Below are 18,299 nucleotides of genomic sequence, written 5' to 3'. Positions count from 1 at the left end.
AAGAAGAGGTATGGAGTATGAAAGGAGCACCAAAGTATATTATGTTATGTCAGTGGAATTGAAGGGCTTGATATAGAAGTTTGGTCGATTAACTGCAAGAGGAAACTTTCCAAGAGATCTTGAGCAATTCTTATATCTCAAGGTCATATATGCCCCTCCGCTGAAGGTTATATATCAGCATTGTTATGAGACGCTTCCTGGCTTCAAAATGACAGATTCTCAGCATTCAGGGTCTATGACTTTATGGCGTTAACACTCATAGAAGTTGCTCTAGATAAACCATGATATATAATATGCTTCTAGACTTTAGTCCTAAACTTGTATTGTTTGTCAACCTGTAGATACCGCTACCCCCGATTCAACATTGAATTTGTCTTTATTCGCCTTTATGTCGCCATTTTGCGTCACTCCAGAATTGACATCTATTCCCCTTGTACTTAAATATTCGCTTAGCTTAGACCTCAGACTTTCATATATTTATAAATTTCGGGTACTAGTCAATACGCTTAGCGAGCTGGTCATCATCTTTCTTGTTAGACGCTCGTGAGCTAAGAGGGGACTCGCTCACGTTGAAAACTGGCCACTCAGCTTGCTGGCTGATGAGCGAGATGCCGAAGTGCAATTGCCCAGTGTTGACGATTATGATAATATTGACAATTCAGCACCTTTCTCGGTCAAATGTTGTTGATGATACAACATCATCGGATCGCTTATATTTTCTGTATTGATTAGTTTACATTCTTCGTTTGTTCACCTCGCCCTTATAAAACGAGATGTTTGGTAGTTTAAGTGAATCAGAGACCTAATTCTATGAAGGATGGATACTTGCAGATACGCGTAGTTTTTATGGTCGACACGTTTTAAGCAACGCCCGCTGGGATATTCTCTGCGCCAAGTTCTCTGACTTATAGTTTCCTGATTCGGTCTCTGTATTACTTCTTCTGCCTTACATGATTTTTTAACCAGCCGAGCCGGGTGGGCGGAAAGCCCTATTTTCTGCACCTTTGATTGTATTACGCTCGAGCCATACTACCTAAATCTATATATGTATATATATAGCGTGACTCCGATTTGTTGTATGCATCTGAAAGCCAGGAACAATGTGAACTGATTACAGGTACTCCTGAAGTCATTCTGTCGAGGTATTGCAAATGGCGAGTCGTCAGACCAACGACTCCAAGAAGGCTGAGCACCAGTAGCGATGTCTACTCCTCGCACGAATCCACGATTTTAACAACAATCTTGCCCCTCGTCCTTCCGATCCGCAGTTTGGTAAATGCCTCTACCGGTCCCTTATCCTCCATTCCGTAAACATCGGCCACCACAGCGCGCACCTTTTTCTCCTGCATCCATCGCGCAATCTGCGAAAAGTCCTCCGGCTTGTTCTCAAGATGCATGAACTCCCACCGTCTCTTCCCGCCCCCCAACCGGCTTGGCCAGTACTTTTTGTACAGATTTCGCAAGATGAAGCCGGGAGTGATGGCAGGCGACCCAATCTGCATATACAGTGCACTGGGTTTGGTGAAGGAGGACGCAGAGAAGTAGAGATCCCCCCGAGGCACCGACGTTATCTACCACGAGATCGAATGGCTGCATCTTCTTCAGCTCTGCGACGACATCCTTGCGGCTGTAATCGATCACGATGTCCGCGCCAAGGCTTTTACACAGCTCCACGTTGGCAGTCGAACAGCTCGTCGTAACATGACACCCTGCGACCTTGGCAATCTGGATGCCGAACGTGCCGCACCCGCCGCTGCCCCCGTTGATGAACACGCGCTCACCGGTGCCACCCTTGATCTTCGGCATTATTGACTGGTAGGCCGTTAAGCCCGCGGTCGCTGCGCTCGCGGCATCGATCACACTCACGCCGGGAGGGATGGGCACGCAGGCCGCGCGCGGCGCGATCGTGTACTCGGCCAATGTGCCGAACTTGGTAGGCCCCTTGAGCCGCCCATACACCAGCTGCCCGACCTTCAGATCCTCCGATGCAACATTCTTGCGGTTGGGGCCGGTCGCCGCCACGCGGCCGGCAAAGTCGATGCCAGGGATGGAGGGGCTGCCTGATACGAGGCGACCAACGAAGGGGATCTCGGGGGACTTATAATCGATGGGGTTAAGCGACGCGGCGAGGACATTTACCAGCACTTGGTCGGCTCGGAGCGACGCGGAGTTATCTGGGAGAGGGGAGATATGGTCAAGACTCAGATTCTCTTCGAGCGTAGGGGAAACGCTGGTGAATTTCCACGCCTGCATAGTCTTGGGAAGATCTGCTGCCATTGCGGCGCTTTGCGTTGCGTCACACTTGGGTAGTGTCGTTGGAACGGGCTATAATAGCCTTATTGATGGCCGAGATAGCCTCTGGGTTGTTAAAAGAAACAAGAACCACAGCAGGAGGTTTTGAGAGGTGTGGAATCGCCAGAATCTGACGTAGAGGATGGTCTCAGCAAGAAGAGGATGAATGCTTACGGGCACACAATTAGATCAGTGGCTTGCCAGATCTCTACAACCTCATTTCCCCCACCAACTGTCAAAGCCCGCATCCATCTCCAAACCATCGTCGACCTGTATTTGAACATCCAGTCAGTTGGCGTCATCTTTCTGGACTCGTGGCTTGAGAGCCGTACAGTCTTCTGAGCCCGCGCCCCGTGCAATGTTATTTTCGCATGGCCGTACTGCAGTATATTTGGATTGGACCTGGTGCCTTCGGATAATTTGTCCGCGAAAATCCTGGTAGTCCCTTAATTTAAGTGGCGCCTTTTCCGTAGACCCGGGGATGTCCCTCCCGGGGACTTCATACGCCTTGCAAGAATTATATGAAGCATATAAGATCTAACTAACTACGATGGCTCCATTAACCGGTAAAGCTGAAGATAGCCGCTCGGCTAGTGAATTCCGGGTCCTCTACAGTTCGATAACACATCGGGGCGCCACCACACCGATCAGGAGAAGTGTCCGGCTCGGTCGCCGGTTACGATAAATTACTGCCTATGTGCAAAGATAGGTGGGTTGTCAGGCTAATTTGGACAGCTAAATATCAGGGACTTTAGCCCGCTGCTGGTAGAAGTCCCTAGAAACCTGCTGTAATCGCCGCTCCATAATCCTACTTTCTAATAGTGATGATAGTTTGATCATCTAGCTCTAGCTAGTGCTTATTGCGATGGAAAGGATCCAGCCAAATGTACAACGAACTTGGGTCATGCGGAAAATCACGCAACTGTCCCAGATACTCATCCTAATTATATATAAAGGTATACCTGTCCTCTGGATAGTTCAACATTCTACTCTTTAATTTCCAACGCATCAAAATCGAAACGCAATGTCGAAGACAATTGTCATAGTCAGAGCTACTGGTATTCAGGTAAATGTCACCAGTCTAGCCAATTCGATATCTAATAAAAGTAGGGATCGTCTGTTGCCAGTACATTTCTACGCTTTCCGGAATGGCGGGTTCGAGGCATAACTCGAAACCCCCTCAGCACGGCAGCCCAAGACTTGGTAGCAGTAGGGGTCGAGATGATAAAAGCTGATATCGACGATCCCCAATCGCTGCTTCCAGCCTTTGAGGGTACCACCGTGATTTTTCCCAATACAGATTAATTCGCCCATTTGCAGGAGGCCTTGGCATCTGTAGACCCATCCCGCACGCCCGATGAACTCAATGAATATGCATACAATCGTGAAGTCGCACAGGGTATTAACATTGCAGAGGTGGCAGCCTCTCCGGCAGCGATGAAAACCTTAGAGCGCTTTGTCTACTCCTCATTGCAAGATCCTCGCAAGTGGAGCAGGGGTAAATACACTATCGTGTATCATTATAACTCCAAAGTGGGTACAGTCCGGGCCATACAAACTAGATTCCCCGACCTAGCGGCGCGGATGAGCACTGTCCAGCAGTGCTACGCCTCCATGTGGAAGGCCTTTCCATCCATGGCTCCACAGAAACAACACGATGGAAGCTTTCTGGCCATTGGACCGGTGAATCCCAACATGAAGTTCCATTTCGTCGTCGCGCACTGGGATACAGGGTTATTCGTCAAGGCATTAATAGATCTGCCGCCCACAAAGGCTCTTCTAGGTGTGTCACAAGATGACCTGGCCAGAATGGATGGCCATTTGGGGAGATGTTCTGGACGTTAAAGCAGGGTACAAACAGGTCTCCAAAGACGAGTTCTTCAAAGGCGTGCCACAAGAATTGAAACACGATCTGGGGGATACTTACAACTTCATTGGAGAATTTGGGTATACCGGCGGAGATCCGGAAGTCTTGACCCCGGAACAGGTCAGCAGCATCTCGCACATCTTCTTATGTCCTTTACTGACTCTCAATAACTGGACTCTCCGGTTCCAGTCACATTGATGGAAGCATACATTAGAACTGAGGATTGGTCATCAGTACTTGATGCCTAATACCACAAGGCAAACCAGGACTCCCCAGGGATCACTTGGGGTTTGTGACTTAATCATGACATTGGTAGGACCGGTCGGTAACATTAAAGATATTCAATAAGTCTATGGTAAGATCAATATGGCATTTCTTTTATTAGTTAACTCAAAAACAGCCACATTTCAAGTGTTTCCAGTTTTGACCTAGAACATAATAGAGCAGTTTCAAGAAAGATAATACCAGTTCTTCCACCTCCACAACCGCCTGTCACTTAACTCAGACGACATCGTTATGTGACTTGCATGACTGTCTCGATAAGCGAACGAACTCTGTAGACTGCAATGTCTTCCATGTTGCTAGTAAGTTAGCGGCCAAGCCGGTCCGTACTTCACTGGCGCCCTTTACTGGAAGTTGTGCTCTCTCTAAGACTTTGGTTTCTATGAATGTACCTCGCCCATCTTATACTGCGCATAAGGCAACCGGATTTGGCCGCCCATAAGGGGACCACGATGGAAGACGATTGGCCATGCTTACATTGTGTTGGACTCGGTGCAGGCGCCTATAGCATCCTTTGGGGTTCGAGCAGCAAGACTTGCGCATGAGAAAACGTCACGCCTTTGGTGGTTGGGCTTACATGGCCGAGATTTGGATTTGTACTGGTGTCTTCTTATCAACCAATGACTTAGCTGAGTAACATGTCGTTCTGTGAATGGCTTTACTACAGCCGCATGAGTTGGCATATTTGCCAAAAGATTCGCCCGTCAAGTGGGGCATTATCAGGTTGTAATAGTCACACAGGTGCATTAAATAATTATTACCAGATTCTGAAGCTGCTGTTGAATTCTGTAGTTTCCTATCTCAATAGGTGCAGAGGGGAAGAGAGCCTTTCAATTTTGGCTGAGGTGCTAGTACGAGCGACAATTTCATGGCCCTTGGAAGTAACTGTAGGTGCTATTCATTGAGAAATTAGTGAGTTGTGGAAGGGCTTCAGTTTTATGCTCCGTGGAACATGCTGTCCTTGGGTATGTCCAAATTACAAGCCATGTTCTAGAGGACAGTGGCAGGGATATTATAATTAAATCTAGTATAGTGCTCGAGGTACTTTGTAAACTACGTTTTCACCACTACTACTTACGAAGGTATTTAGTTGCTTGTTTAACCTGCTAGGGGTATTTAATTTTAATTTTATTTGTTTCTATATATATAGATAGCTTTTTAGCCATAGCTAATAAATTTTGAAAGTTATTTTCAAGAGCTCGGCTCCTTACGCATCCTTTAGGAATGTGTTGGTGGGTGCATCAGCGGTTCAGGTTCCAAGCTTGCAAAGATGAAGGATGAAGCACAAGTAGTGTGATCGATGCTGCCGGTGCAAAGCCAAGGGTGTCTCAAACCACTAGGCCTTTTATATTCGCGGCCGCCAGCTCCCCACACGAATGCAAGTCAGACCACGCCAGTACGACACAACAGAGGCGTCTTAGATACGGATCTAGAGGGGATATCCACTGCCGGAGTCAGAAAAACAGCCCTCGGAGAGCTTGGATCCCTATTCCAGTGCTCAAGGTGGGTGAGATGAGAGGGCGATTTTATGTGAGTTGAGTGTGCAAAGGAGACCTCTGATGCAACAATGTCTGGGCGCTATAGGACTGTTGAACGTATTCCGCATTCTCTCCATGTAGAGTAGGTGGAGATATCCTGGTAAACTTAGCATTAGAATTGATTCGTGGATACAAGTCTGCATGTGAATATTGAGGAGGTTGTTATGAAAACCTTAGTAGGAAACACTAACTAGCTAGACTATCTTTATCTATAGTATCTAACCTAACTTTAGTAGCAGACAGAGTAGTACGAATCGAGTGGTGCTTAGTATTTTCTGTTGGGATGGCCAGGGACTGTGGAGATGTATAATAAATATGTCGCTTTGAGTGTCTATAATAAATATGTCGCTTTGAGTGTCTATAATAGGATTGGCTCTGTAGTTCTTCTCTAGTAGTATACCACACAGGAAGAATAGTATATTCAGTAGAGTAGGGATAGATTGACTTATAGAAGGCCTTTGTAAAAATAAAATGATTGCTATTAGTATAGAGAATTAGTGAGAAAAACGGGGAGCTCTGCGGGGGAATTACGCAAGACAGTCGTTGCGAGTAGCATCGTAAAATCTTAATAAGTCTAACTACTAATGATTATTGATAATGGGTCTAAGATTTGTCTTTTCAACCACTTTCTATACACATTAGTGTGGGGATTTGGGGGGGAAAAGCACTATTCACTCCTCTCTAAATGACCCTACAGCGAGGGTTCCAGTTGTGGAGAGCAGAAAGGCCATCCTAGGCATGGTCTTCTCACGCCACTCTACGGACGGCGAGGTCCAAACTCATTAGGTTGGCGACCTGCGGGAGAAATAAAGTTTTCAACTAGTATATCAAGGTTTTAACAGTGTACTCCGTAGTACGGAGTAGATAAACAAGGTAACGTAATCGGTAAGCGAGCGCCGCATGAAAGCGAGCGCTGCACCTCTCTATTCCATATAAAATGACACTTTTTGAGAGTCTAATATCTCAACAATAAAGCACCTAGAGGGCATAAAATTTAATATACAGTATAATATAATAACGTATATATATATATTAAGCAGAGAAATTTTAGGAATGAATATTTCTCCAGATAAGATAAATTACAACTGTATTTTTTATATTTTTAGTTGTCCTAGTATTTAAAGCCAAGAAAGCTATTTAAAAACATGAAAATACCTTTTAGAATCCATATATATGTTATTGTCTTATAAAGATGTTCTATATCTACTGGTGGTTGAGATATTAAGGTTTCAAAGAGTGCCATTTTATATGGCGTACAGAAGTGCGGCGCTCGCTTTCATGCGGCGCTCGCTTACCGATTACGTTATACCGTGGTTCGAAAAGTTAAATGTAATCTGATTATCTGATTACGGACGGAAAAAGCAGGCCTCACCACGCCACTGGTTACCATGCATTCCAGTCCCGACTCTCACCAAGCCACCGACAATTTCCGTTCCCGTCCCGGACTATGCCGAGCTGTTATTGCCAATCTAAGACAAAATAAGCAGTTATTCCACACAGCTGCAGACCACGTGACCATCCCACTCCCAAGCTCTGCGCCATCAAATATTGTCAGTTGCTCTGTTTGAAGTTGTACTGCGAAATCCATCTATATATTGACTCCACCAAATAATGAATAGAATATTAAGCAGCTTGGTCGATAAGAAACACAAAAGTGACTACTCTGTATAGAGACAAATCAACGTAGTTATCGACCTCGAGAGCTCAGGCCTCCGGTAGGAACCATTTCCGCGCCCAGAGTATGGTTGCCAAGGCGAAAAATTTTCCCGCCAACCCCAGTATCTTCCTAAATACTCACTAGGCACCCGCTAGGCACCCACTAGGCGCCTCTAGCCACGGCCTATTCTGCCACTCGTGATAAAAATTACGAGAGCGTCGGGCCTCAGCCTCCACCGCTGTGTCTTCATTTGCTGGCTGGCAATGTGATCCACCGTGGGTTGATTTTAATCAGATAAGATGATTCCACGGCACACATTCCTGCCAAGACTCCGAGTCGCGATGTTTTTTTGCTCTCACCTTCTCCCTCTCTTAATTTAATCGTCCCATCTCTCCTTCCTCTCCCTTCCCTCGTACATCTTCTTTTCTGTCGGCCTTTCACAGTACGTCGAAATGTTGTCCGACAGCCCCTCTGCGGCGGAAAAGCAGCCTCATGATGTGGTGGCCTCGGATTCCGATCAGGCCTCTATTACGGAAAGTCCTGGGGTTAAGCGCATTGAGGCCATCTCAGTGCAATTGGGCTTCAGCAGTCGGATCGCTTTGTTCTGCGGCATCTTCCTGGTGTCCTATGTCTATGGACTTGATGGCATGGTTCGAAACGTCTACCAGGTAATACTGTCTTTTTACCTCTCTAAGGCAGTGTGAATATTGACAGGACTCAGCCCTTTGCAACATCGAGCTTCGGCTCTCACAGTCTGCTCTCAACGCTGGGTGTACTGACATCTGTAATTGGCGCGGCAGCACAGGTACGATGACCCAAGTCCACTTTCTACACAGCGTCTAACGTCTAACGCATATTAGCCAACTGCTGCCAAAATCGCAGATGTGTTTGGTCGCGTGGAGTTGATCTTGTTCTCCGTTTTCTTGTACACAATTGGTAGAGGTGCCGAATCTCTATACAAGAACGTTGCTGATATATAGAATAGGAACTGCTGTTCAAGCCGGCGCCAATAATATGTCCACGTTCTGCGGCGGCGCAGTACTCTACCAGGTAGGTGGTTATCATACTCTAGAATGTGCGCTGGTAAAGTAACTGTTTCTCTAGATCGGCTACACCGGTATCGTTCTGCTCGTCGAGGTCCTCATTGGCGATCTCACTTCCCTTCGCTCCCGACTGTTGTTCTCTTATATTCCGGCGATGCCGTTCATCGTAAGCAATTTTGCGCATACTCATGAAGCACATTCTCACATATTCAGATAAACACATGGGTCAGTGGTGATATATCAGATTCTGTAATGGCTGTCACAAATTGGAAATGGGGAATCGGCATGTTTGCCATTATCTTCCCAGGTAGTTAGAAAACATCTTGAACTTGAAAATGATGGGTTTCTCTGACCAGCATTATTTTTAGTCTGCACGATCCCTCTTTTCGCCACGCTCTTATATGGCCACTGGAAAGCCAAAAGGAACAACCCAGAGACATACCGCACCCCATTTCAGATCATGGGCTGGCGCAAGTTTTGGGCGGAGCTGTTTTGGTACCTTGATGTAGTTGGCATTATCCTGCTGATTGCCTGCTGGGCTCTCATCCTCGTCCCTTTTACCCTTGCCAGCGGTTCTTCCGAGCAGTGGAAAACGGCCAAGGTGCTCGCCCCTCTGATTGTCGGCATTTTTTGTGTTCCTGCGTGGGTGTATTGGGAACGGACCTGCAAATATCCAATGGTTCCCTTTAAGGTAAGCAACTTTTTTCCCTTGCTGAATGTATAGAGTACTCACTCCGCATAGTTACTGAAAGACCGTGCCGTCTGGGGAGCCCTTGGAATCGCATTTATGCTCAACCTAGGTATGTCGTCATCCACGCTTCCTGATCTACCCACCATTAACGTGTTCTCAGCATGGGGTATCCAAGGACAATACCTTATCACTGTCCTGATAGTCAGCTTCAATGAAAGCACCCCAAGTGCGAGCCGCATTTACAATATCTACAGGTATGTTGCAGTAGTTTTCCATTATCATCGTCCTAAAAGCTGACCTTTCTAGTTTTACATCAGTTATCACCGGAATTATCTGCGGTGTTGTTGTGATGTTTGTCAAACGACTGAAGCTATTCATCGTTGCAGGAACCTGTCTTTTCATGGTCGCATTTGGTCTTCTCATTCATTTCCGCGGCGGAGCCAACAGTTCCAGTCACTCAGGTATAATTGGAGCCCAAATTCTCCTTGGTATAGGTATGGACTATCCCTCTCTACAATCCATAACGTAAACGAGAAAAAAAAATAACCTTGACCTAAGCCGGTGGACTGTTCCCCTACCCCGCTCAAGCCAGTATCCAAGCTGCAAGCAAGCACGAACGTAAGTATCCTCCACCTAATCCACTCATTGAAGTCATCCCACCTAACAAATTAATTAATTAGACTTGGCCGTCATAACGGGTCTCTACCTCGCTACATACAGAATCGGTAGCGCGGTTGGCGATGCTATCTCCGGCGCTATCTGGCGTCAGACACTCGAGAAACAACTCACGAGTCGTCTTGGCGATGCCTCCCTGGCTGCCACTATCTTTGCTTCACCCTTCGAGTGGGTTGCTGCAAACCCTGTGGGCACGCGGGATCGTGATGCGGTGATTTTAGCCTATCGGCATACTCAGCGGTTGCTTTGTATTGCGGGCATTTGTCTGACTGTGCCGTTGATTGCGTTCTCATTGTGTATCAGGGATCCGAAGTTGACTAAGGAGCAGAGCTTGCCGGATGCGGAGGAAGATGTGAAAGATGAGAGAGCTAATTAAGAGATGGATTCTTAAGGGCGCAGGGCCGGCCCAGATTGAGGATTATACTATTTAGTATACATGGGTAATTATGGGTTTAAGGATAATAATTTGGATAGTATCCCTTGAAGTGAATGTTATGCAAAGTAATCTAAAAGTGTGACTGTATTATACCTAGATATTGTATTTCAAGTGTACAACTTGCTATATCAGGGAATGAATTTTGACTTCTAGTATGTGTCTATTAGTGGGTCTTGCCTGTTCAATACAATGCGGGATAAGAAGGGTACTAAGAGTCGCCGCTACAGTCTGAAAAATATCAAGGGATCGTCGGAGTGCCTTTTATGGCTAATTGCTTCAATATGCTATGTTCCAACCCTGGCTCCTATCACTTATATCAATATCCAGTGGACCGATAGGAGCTGAAAATATTTATGGGTCTAGCAATTCTTTTTAGAATGTAAGTAACAGCTAAATTAGAGCGCTGATATATCTCTTAATATGTATGCCTATTAACCAAAGCCAGGATATAAAAGGTAGGACTATAGTAAATGTTTCAAAATTCTATCTTAATTAGGTTATGACAGAGTGCACAGTAGTTCTTGATTCATCTACAGTTGTTAGTGTTGTAGGTGCCGATAATAGATCGCGGTATCCGCGTTTAGCATGATGAAAGGTTATTGGGATTGCTTGTATTTAGTATGGGCTTTACTTTGCGTATTATGTTTCCCATAATACAGTACAATGCACAGGGACTAACTATGTATTGAATTTATAAGGTATTATTTCTTCAATATTTGGGATGCAGGTTGAACCTGCTTAAGGTCCAGGCTACCCTTGTTCCTTTGATCCAATCCATCCGCCATGTCTCCTTGAGTTTCTGGTCCTTATGCATACGTGAGTTCCTGTCCATGTTATCTTTAACTGATCACGGAGTCATTAGAGGGATCATATTATAACATTTCCATGTTATTGTTGACTACCCTTGCATAGTATCAAGTCCTAAATCTCTGTTGTGTCCAAACCGGAAGAGTTTAAACTGCCTGTCACCTTGCCTATCCGCTCTCATCATGGCTAATGGAGGAAGTGAGGCCGTTATCATGATTGCATCTATCTTCCTCACGATGGCGCTAACTGCTGTTCCATTATGAACCTATGTTCGCCTCCATCTTATCCACGTATTTGGTTGGGATGATGGATTGATGGTGGTCGCTATAGTCTAACCCCCCAGCTGTCATATGGACAGCTCTCATGGACGAGTTCTCGAGGCTAATTTGATTCATGAATGTCTTTCATCTAGCGTTTGCCATCAGTGCGATCACCGGGGTAGCTATCGTGGTTCAGGAACAAATGACATTCTTTGCGGACAAGCCGAACACCATCCGACCAGCCTTGCTGGTATAGCATCTGTTCCACTGAACACCACCTCACCTGGGACAGTCTACTGACACCTTCAGCTCTCGTGGTTAGCACAGGACTTTTACCTCGTAGCGTCTCTCACTGCAAAGTTCTTCATTACTACTTCGATGTCTCGCGTCACGATCGTCTGCGCTCATCGGGTCATTCTGTACGCCATTTCTGCCTTGAGCGTGGTTGCGCACGGAATGATGTTCTTCGTCCTTTTTTTCTAGTGCACACCGGTCTCTTATTATTGGAACCGCTTGACAATGTCGGGCACATGTCTTGCATCCTCCGTCTGCTCCTCTTCGCCTATCTATACAGTGCGCTGGTAGTATTCTGTGCCTTCATGATTGGTCTCCTACTAGCGATCTTTTTCCGGAATCTGCTGTTGGACCGGCAGGTGAAGCTTCCGTTGATTATCATCCTGGGAATATTAGGATGCATGTACGTGGTTCATTCCAAGTAAAGGTTGTTTTTCAGGCCCTTGGGGGAACTAACGGAATGATGCTCCAGTGCAGGCGTGGCTGTGGTCGTCCGGATTCCTTACCTCCATCCATATACCAATACAGGCTCGGTTTTATATCGTGAGCCCTTTCACATCCAGCGGTGCCACGTTTGGTGAACTGATGTATATTGTTGCAGACGAAACGATCCTTAATTCCGTCTGGTCTCATGTGGAAGTACGGATTGGGATGACAGCCGGCAGTTTCATCACTCTTTGGCCTCTCCTGCGGAATATGCGATGCTTCAGCAAACAGCGGATTCCTTCTATCGCTATATTTGAAAACCTCCCCAATCAGGCGAGACGTGTACTCCCATCCGTACCCCAACACCGGCATTATTGAATGGCTCGGAGGATCAACTCACGCATAACTTGGTAGAAAGATATGACGGCACCGCCACTACAATTAAGGTCACTTGGGACCACCACAATGGAAGGAGTAACGAGGGTGGGTTGGCTCCCAACAGAATAGGTGAATATGGAGCCTTATATGCTAGACATTATTAGTACGCACCTTAGATCTTGTGTGAGAGTCTGACTGACAGCAAAAATAAATATCCTTCGCAAATTTCCTTTCATCAAGCGTTAATTGGCCTTGTTCCATCTCTCCAAACCCTCTTAATATAAGCGGATACGAAGTTGGCCGACCACCTGAATTCTATTAGCTAGGTCTCGAATGTTCCGACTCAGGCTCCAAGAGTTGGAACCTGGAACCTGGAATCTGAACCTGATTTGCACAATTATGTCAAGAGTTCCATAATTTAGATGGATAAAACAACGATTCAGCTTAAAATTTTACCATTATTTACGGCTGTTCTCGTTATTACAGTGACGATCAGTTTGTATTGCCGGTTTGCAATGTCGGTTTGCCCTGTCCGTTGTTTGTTTTTGAAGCGATCTCGATACAATTACAGAAGAAGCTATACCAACTACACGCACGTAGCCTACTAAGGACCGTATTTGGTAGTATCTATATTGCCTTGAATACTATCTGCTGAACGCACACACTACCTATGAATAGGGGCAGGTCCTCAGGGGAAATACAGTTTGCATATTACTCAGGCAGCTCTTTGGTTTCGGCTCCGTATCGTCTTTGTAGATATGTATAGGCTACACTATCTTAGATGAAAACATATCCTCTAGCCATACCAAGACGGCTAAAAAGGAACGACTAACACTCAGCCAACGGCTCCGTATAAACACAAACATCACTGGGTCCAGAACCAGACTTATCGGGCTCCGAGCCATCCGAGTTCCCTTTATAAGTGGCACAAATCTCCTTGACACCCGTCGCACAAGTATCGGTAATAGTGGCCTTGTCGCCGTAGTTCTCGTTGATGCCTGCAAGAAGCTTGCCGGAAATGGCTTTCACATTCGAGATGGTGACGGAGCGCTGGCTCTGTGATTTGCAGTTTCCGCACGAGCGGAACAGCTTGCCGAAGTCGTAGACGGTGAAGCTGTCGATGGTGACTTCACCTTTTGCATTGTGCTTTACCCTTGTTAGTGCGGTGGTGAGGGAAGAAGGTCTAGATACCTACCTGAATGACCTTGTCTTTGGCACCTTGGGCACCACCACCGATGATCCTGAACGGACCATTTCCCTCTTTCAAGGAGAGGGCGTCTTATATATGTTAGCATTGAGCGGGGACAGAATATAGAGGGTCTGGATTATACCCTCGCAGACAGCCTCCCACCAGACGTTCTCAACCGTGCATGCGCCCTCGCAGTGCACACCCTCGATCTGGTCCGCTCCGATAATGGCGTTCTTCAGAGTGCCTCCCTCCTTGATAATGAAAACAGCATCACTATCACCGCCCTCAACCTGGCCGGTACACTGGACGCCACGGCCGAATGTCTTCATCCCTCCGTCGTAGGTCTTGCCCTCCACGACCTCGTACGGCTTGTCAAACGTCTCGCTTCCCTTGGACTCAGGAAGAGGGAACGTGTACCGTTTGTGGAAGGCGCCGAGGGCCGTCGACGCCAGAAGGGAGAGAAGGATAGCTTTTTGGACCATTGTTAATGTTGGTCTGAGATTCGAATGAGATGGAGGTAGTAGTGGATTACCAGAACTACAGGTAAGAACTACTCGCAGAGTGAAGTAAAAAAAGACAAGTTAGAAAGAAAATTGGCTTGTGCCTATACTTAAGTGAGGACAACGCCAATTTATATGCGTACATTTTGTCGCCGAGGGTACACACCGACTTGCTCTTGCTCATCTTTGGTGGGATTTCTATATGCCTTATTCATCTTGGCATCTTTTAATACATTTCTCCGTTGCCTGCCAAAATAGGCAATCTTGAATTAAACTGAAACCGCCTGCAGATTCTAATCTCCCGAAATTTATCCGAGTATCCAGATTGGGAATTCCGTGGGTGGCCTCTAGCCTAGTCTGGTGCTATATGACCGGCCATGTTCCCGAAACCCTTACACGCATAGGATGTCTCTTATAATGTCTGTCATCTTTCACTCTCACATTATGCAACTTGTCTTTGCAACTATCTTGGCGAGATTCGGGGTCACTTCTGATGCCAGAATTGGAGATACCGCGAAATGTACGCTGGGAGCTAATTTATGGTAATATCAAGGTTTCTCCGTCTTAATGCTAGCACAAAGCACAATAATACGAGCTATACTCTAATCAGGAAAGAAGGCCGTTGTGCCTGCACAAGCTTGTATCTTTAGCGCCGGAATCGTGGCGCAGCACACTCGTCCGACAATGCCAAGATAGAAGATCTATGGACTTGTATTTCAGATCGGACGTCATGACTCGTCAGACCCTCGCTAAATAGGTAGGGCGTATTATCCACGGAGGAAATAGCCGCAGAGGTTCCCTCTGGATGGAGGATATACGTATCTCTCCAGATGCTGTTGTTAAAGCTATTCCTTGGCAGATGGCTGGATCTACTATATCTGTATTGAGTATGAGGTCTCGAAGATTTCGTATATCTCAGTTGTAAGTGGAGGGTATTAATCTGTCAATATATTGGAAGAATTGTCATACCTAGCTTGGACCGGTGCCCTCATCATCGGCCCTATCAACATGCTTTGTCTGTTCCCGTAGGAGACCGATCATCTCCCAACTGCTATTTGGATTGCATAGGATAACGCTGTCTGAACAACCAAATCCAGTGCCATCAATCCAAGCAACGTTATATATACCTTTTGGCTGCGAAACTCTAGTCTCCACCCGCGCGACAAAAAAAAGGGGGGGGGGGGGCAAAGCAAGTTTGCCGACGTAAAATTATCCTAAGGCCTTCCCAATGACCAGCAGACTCATACGCTCCCCTTGGATATCAAGGTTTATGACCCTGTTCACCTGATATAGAAACAAGCGAACAGTACCTACCCTGCTCTAGTGGTCTTTCATTTAAGTCGTCTCGGTGCTCAACGTCAAATCCTAGATCCAAGAGTATAGTGAGAGCTTCCACATTTGCTTGTCTCAATGCTGCATTGAATATTTCACCACCATCTCATCCGCTCCGCGTTTCACTGTCCATCGCAGGAGGGCCGGAATTCCAGCCGCAACTTCGTATTCTGGCTGTATTCCGGACATGTCAGGACCAGCGTCAAGCGGAATCTCCGCTACATGGAGCTTCCCAGCAACAGTAGCACAGGTCAACAGGGTTAAGCGTGTATCTTTGCTATTAATTGTCTTCTCGCACTGGCCCTATTTATTAGAGCATCGGGTTATCCCTTTGCTCTGGGTGCTGGTCTGCGCTGTCTTAGCATCTGTATGTAAGTATTTAGCCTAGTTCGCCGGTGCCTCCATACCCCCGAATCCCAGACTCCATGCTTCCAACAATTCTAAAGAAGCACGTACACCATTTCAACATGGCCGCCCTTGGCAGCGTCTCGAAGAGCCACATATCCATATCCCCAGTAGCACATCTTGCCGGCGCATGTTCAAGAACTTTCTCAAAAAGAGAGAGATTATCAGTTTTTGGCAATCGATGAAATCCAGGACAAAGACCCCGCTTTAATTTCGTATATAATACCGCTGTCAAGATCGTAAATGCTTGTTTTGAGGCCTGGCGAGCGCCTTAAGACTATAGAATGAAAGGTACCATGCGATGTAGAGGATTAATTCTGCGGGTAGGTTTCAAAAAGACTTGGTGGGGCATTATCATAGTAGATTGCCTGAGTGGTGTTTGTATGGTACTTTGTCAGTGAAAAATTGTTGGTTTTTGGCATTGATATGGATGACATGGTTGTATGCAGTCGGTCCACGTAAGATGGTTAATGGATCTGCCCTACACTAGGCACTGAGTTAGCAGCATGTCTAAATATCTATACCATGAAATATTATTGTGACTGGAGCTGTGGGAGGGAAGTAAAAGTCGGGTCCGAAGCCTATGTCATCCTGAGTAAATCGTGGATGTTGATTTCTGCTTCACTGGTGCCTGACTCTCTGAATCTAAATTTATGTACTACATTTATCTCAAACCAATATTTACAAGATTATATGTAAATTGACTTAGAAAATGAACATTTTGAAAAGGTGCATTAGCTACATAAGAGATATCAACAACAGAGCAGTCCGTGCATAAATACTACCTTAGATATGAACTTCGTCTCCATGCTCACCACTTACTCAAACCTACTCCGTCGCTGTCCATTCAACTCCAGCTGAACAGAAGCAAACCGTCGATAAACTTGAGGGATAAAGTACGCAGTGATATCGAACTCCTCCTTCTTAACCGCAACCGAGTAGAACGCCTGAGCCCCCGTGCGAGTCTCCAGCTCCTCGGCCGGCACAATATCCCGCAGGACATTCAGATACGCCCTAGGATTATGTCCTTGGCCATAACGCTCCAGGAAGCTAACCACCGTTTCCGCGGCAGCCATATCACTCTTGGTATGCTTGCGCACATCAATGAAAATCTTGACGTCTGGAAGTGCAAGTCGTGGCTGGATATCGTAGTAGAAGCCTACCCCGTTATGGCTCACTGCGCTCTCATCCGCCTGCACCGATGGAGGTACCGGCTCTGACGTGGGGAAATCCGACGCCAGCCCGTTCAGCTCGTACCATAGTTCGCGCAGCTTGTCGAGGACCGTAGTGGACAAGGGCCGAAGGCCGCCCAGGGTCATCACGGCCGCGATGTGATCGAAGGAGGTGTTGCGGGTTGCGACGTAGAATTTTAAACGGGAGTCTTCGACCTTGCAGCAGTCGATGGCGGTGGTTCCTCGAGGAGTGAGCTGCTGTCCATCTGGGTGGTTGGTAAGGAAGTCTTTCACGACGTTCAGACTGTCCAGGCAGACGTCCTCGCCGTAGGCCTCACGCATCGCTTGGGGTAGGATGGTGCTGAGGAGCTGGCCGATTTGCTCCGGGATCCGGGGATACAGATACATCTTGATATCGATGGCGTTTGAATCGGGCGACATTTCCACACCTGTGAGCACCGATGGACCCGCGTATTTCTCACGCTCTGCCTTGTCGGCGAACCGCGAACAGAGGTGTGGTTCAAACGTCCAGAACAGAGACATATCCACATTCGGCAGAGTGGTGCTGAAGTCCTGCAGCAGCGCTTTGGTCGCCATCTCGTTGTTTGGGTCCGCCGCAGTCCCCGTCAGAGGGCCCAAAGGCTCGATGTAGTTGCGGATATAGGGCTTTTTGTCCGTCGTGCCAAAGCGCCAGCTGTAGCTGATAGGAGCGCCGTCTCCTGCGCTCGCGGCCACGCGGCTCCTGTACCACGGTTCGGCTGAGTGTGGCTGGGGACCAAATGTTGGGACGATCTTGAAACGATGGAAGAGAAGACATTCCACCTGGCGATGCTCGGGATAGCCTGCCTCGTGCATCATCCCCGCGAGTTGTCGGCCAGTCAGTTTCCACCAGAACTGCTCGTCCTCGGTCCCGACGGGGAGGAAACGGCAAAGGGCGTCGAAGATGGGCAGGGGCTTGCCATGACCGGGGGATGGGACACGATTGCTACTTTTTGGAGATAGAGACATGTTTGATTTCACTGTGATAGATCTAGGAGGCCAATTCAGCTGTGAGT

General features: G+C 47.0%; 5 protein-coding genes across 5 annotated transcripts; 2 read left to right on the top strand and 3 right to left on the bottom strand.

Annotated features, from left to right (window-relative positions):
* Positions 1-1,205: 1,205 nt before the first annotated feature.
* On the bottom strand, positions 1,206-2,277 carry ATNIH1004_005536 (NAD(P)-dependent alcohol dehydrogenase; the record flags this gene model as incomplete). Its single annotated transcript, XM_033570190.1, has 2 exons — positions 1,206-1,496; positions 1,567-2,277. The coding sequence occupies 2 exons, from the start codon at positions 2,275-2,277 to the stop codon at positions 1,206-1,208; spliced, it is 1,002 nt and encodes a 333-aa protein (XP_033426222.1).
* A 1,039-nt stretch (positions 2,278-3,316) lies between these two features.
* Positions 3,317-4,357, top strand: ATNIH1004_005535 (uncharacterized protein; the record flags this gene model as incomplete). The annotated part of the gene is made up of 4 exons (XM_033570189.1): positions 3,317-3,358; positions 3,403-3,573; positions 3,613-4,075; positions 4,143-4,357. 4 exons carry the CDS (start codon positions 3,317-3,319, stop codon positions 4,355-4,357), a joined length of 891 nt encoding a protein of 296 aa, XP_033426221.1.
* A 3,731-nt stretch (positions 4,358-8,088) lies between these two features.
* sit1 (putative siderochrome-iron transporter Sit1) lies at positions 8,089-10,421 on the top strand (the record flags this gene model as incomplete). Its single annotated transcript, XM_033570188.1, has 12 exons — positions 8,089-8,304; positions 8,358-8,441; positions 8,497-8,572; positions 8,622-8,686; positions 8,741-8,845; positions 8,893-8,986; positions 9,048-9,370; positions 9,422-9,479; positions 9,531-9,624; positions 9,677-9,864; positions 9,929-9,988; positions 10,051-10,421. 12 exons carry the CDS (start codon positions 8,089-8,091, stop codon positions 10,419-10,421), a joined length of 1,734 nt encoding a protein of 577 aa, XP_033426220.1.
* Positions 10,422-13,474: 3,053 nt separating this feature from the next.
* Positions 13,475-14,317, bottom strand: ATNIH1004_005533 (pectate lyase; the record flags this gene model as incomplete). Its single annotated transcript, XM_033570187.1, has 3 exons — positions 13,475-13,792; positions 13,842-13,924; positions 13,978-14,317. The coding sequence occupies 3 exons, from the start codon at positions 14,315-14,317 to the stop codon at positions 13,475-13,477; spliced, it is 741 nt and encodes a 246-aa protein (XP_033426219.1).
* A 2,573-nt stretch (positions 14,318-16,890) lies between these two features.
* nscD (prenyltransferase nscD) lies at positions 16,891-18,252 on the bottom strand (the record flags this gene model as incomplete). Its single annotated transcript, XM_033570186.1, has 1 exon — positions 16,891-18,252. One exon carries the CDS (start codon positions 18,250-18,252, stop codon positions 16,891-16,893), a length of 1,362 nt encoding a protein of 453 aa, XP_033426218.1.
* Between the last annotated feature and the right edge of the window lie 47 nt (positions 18,253-18,299).

Source organism: Aspergillus tanneri, assembly GCF_003426965.1.
Source record: "Aspergillus tanneri strain NIH1004 chromosome Unknown AapTan_4_pilon_pilon_pilon, whole genome shotgun sequence".
NCBI classification, from domain to species: Eukaryota; Fungi; Ascomycota; class Eurotiomycetes; order Eurotiales; family Aspergillaceae; genus Aspergillus; species Aspergillus tanneri.
This window is presented reverse-complemented; position numbering and strand designations above follow the sequence as displayed.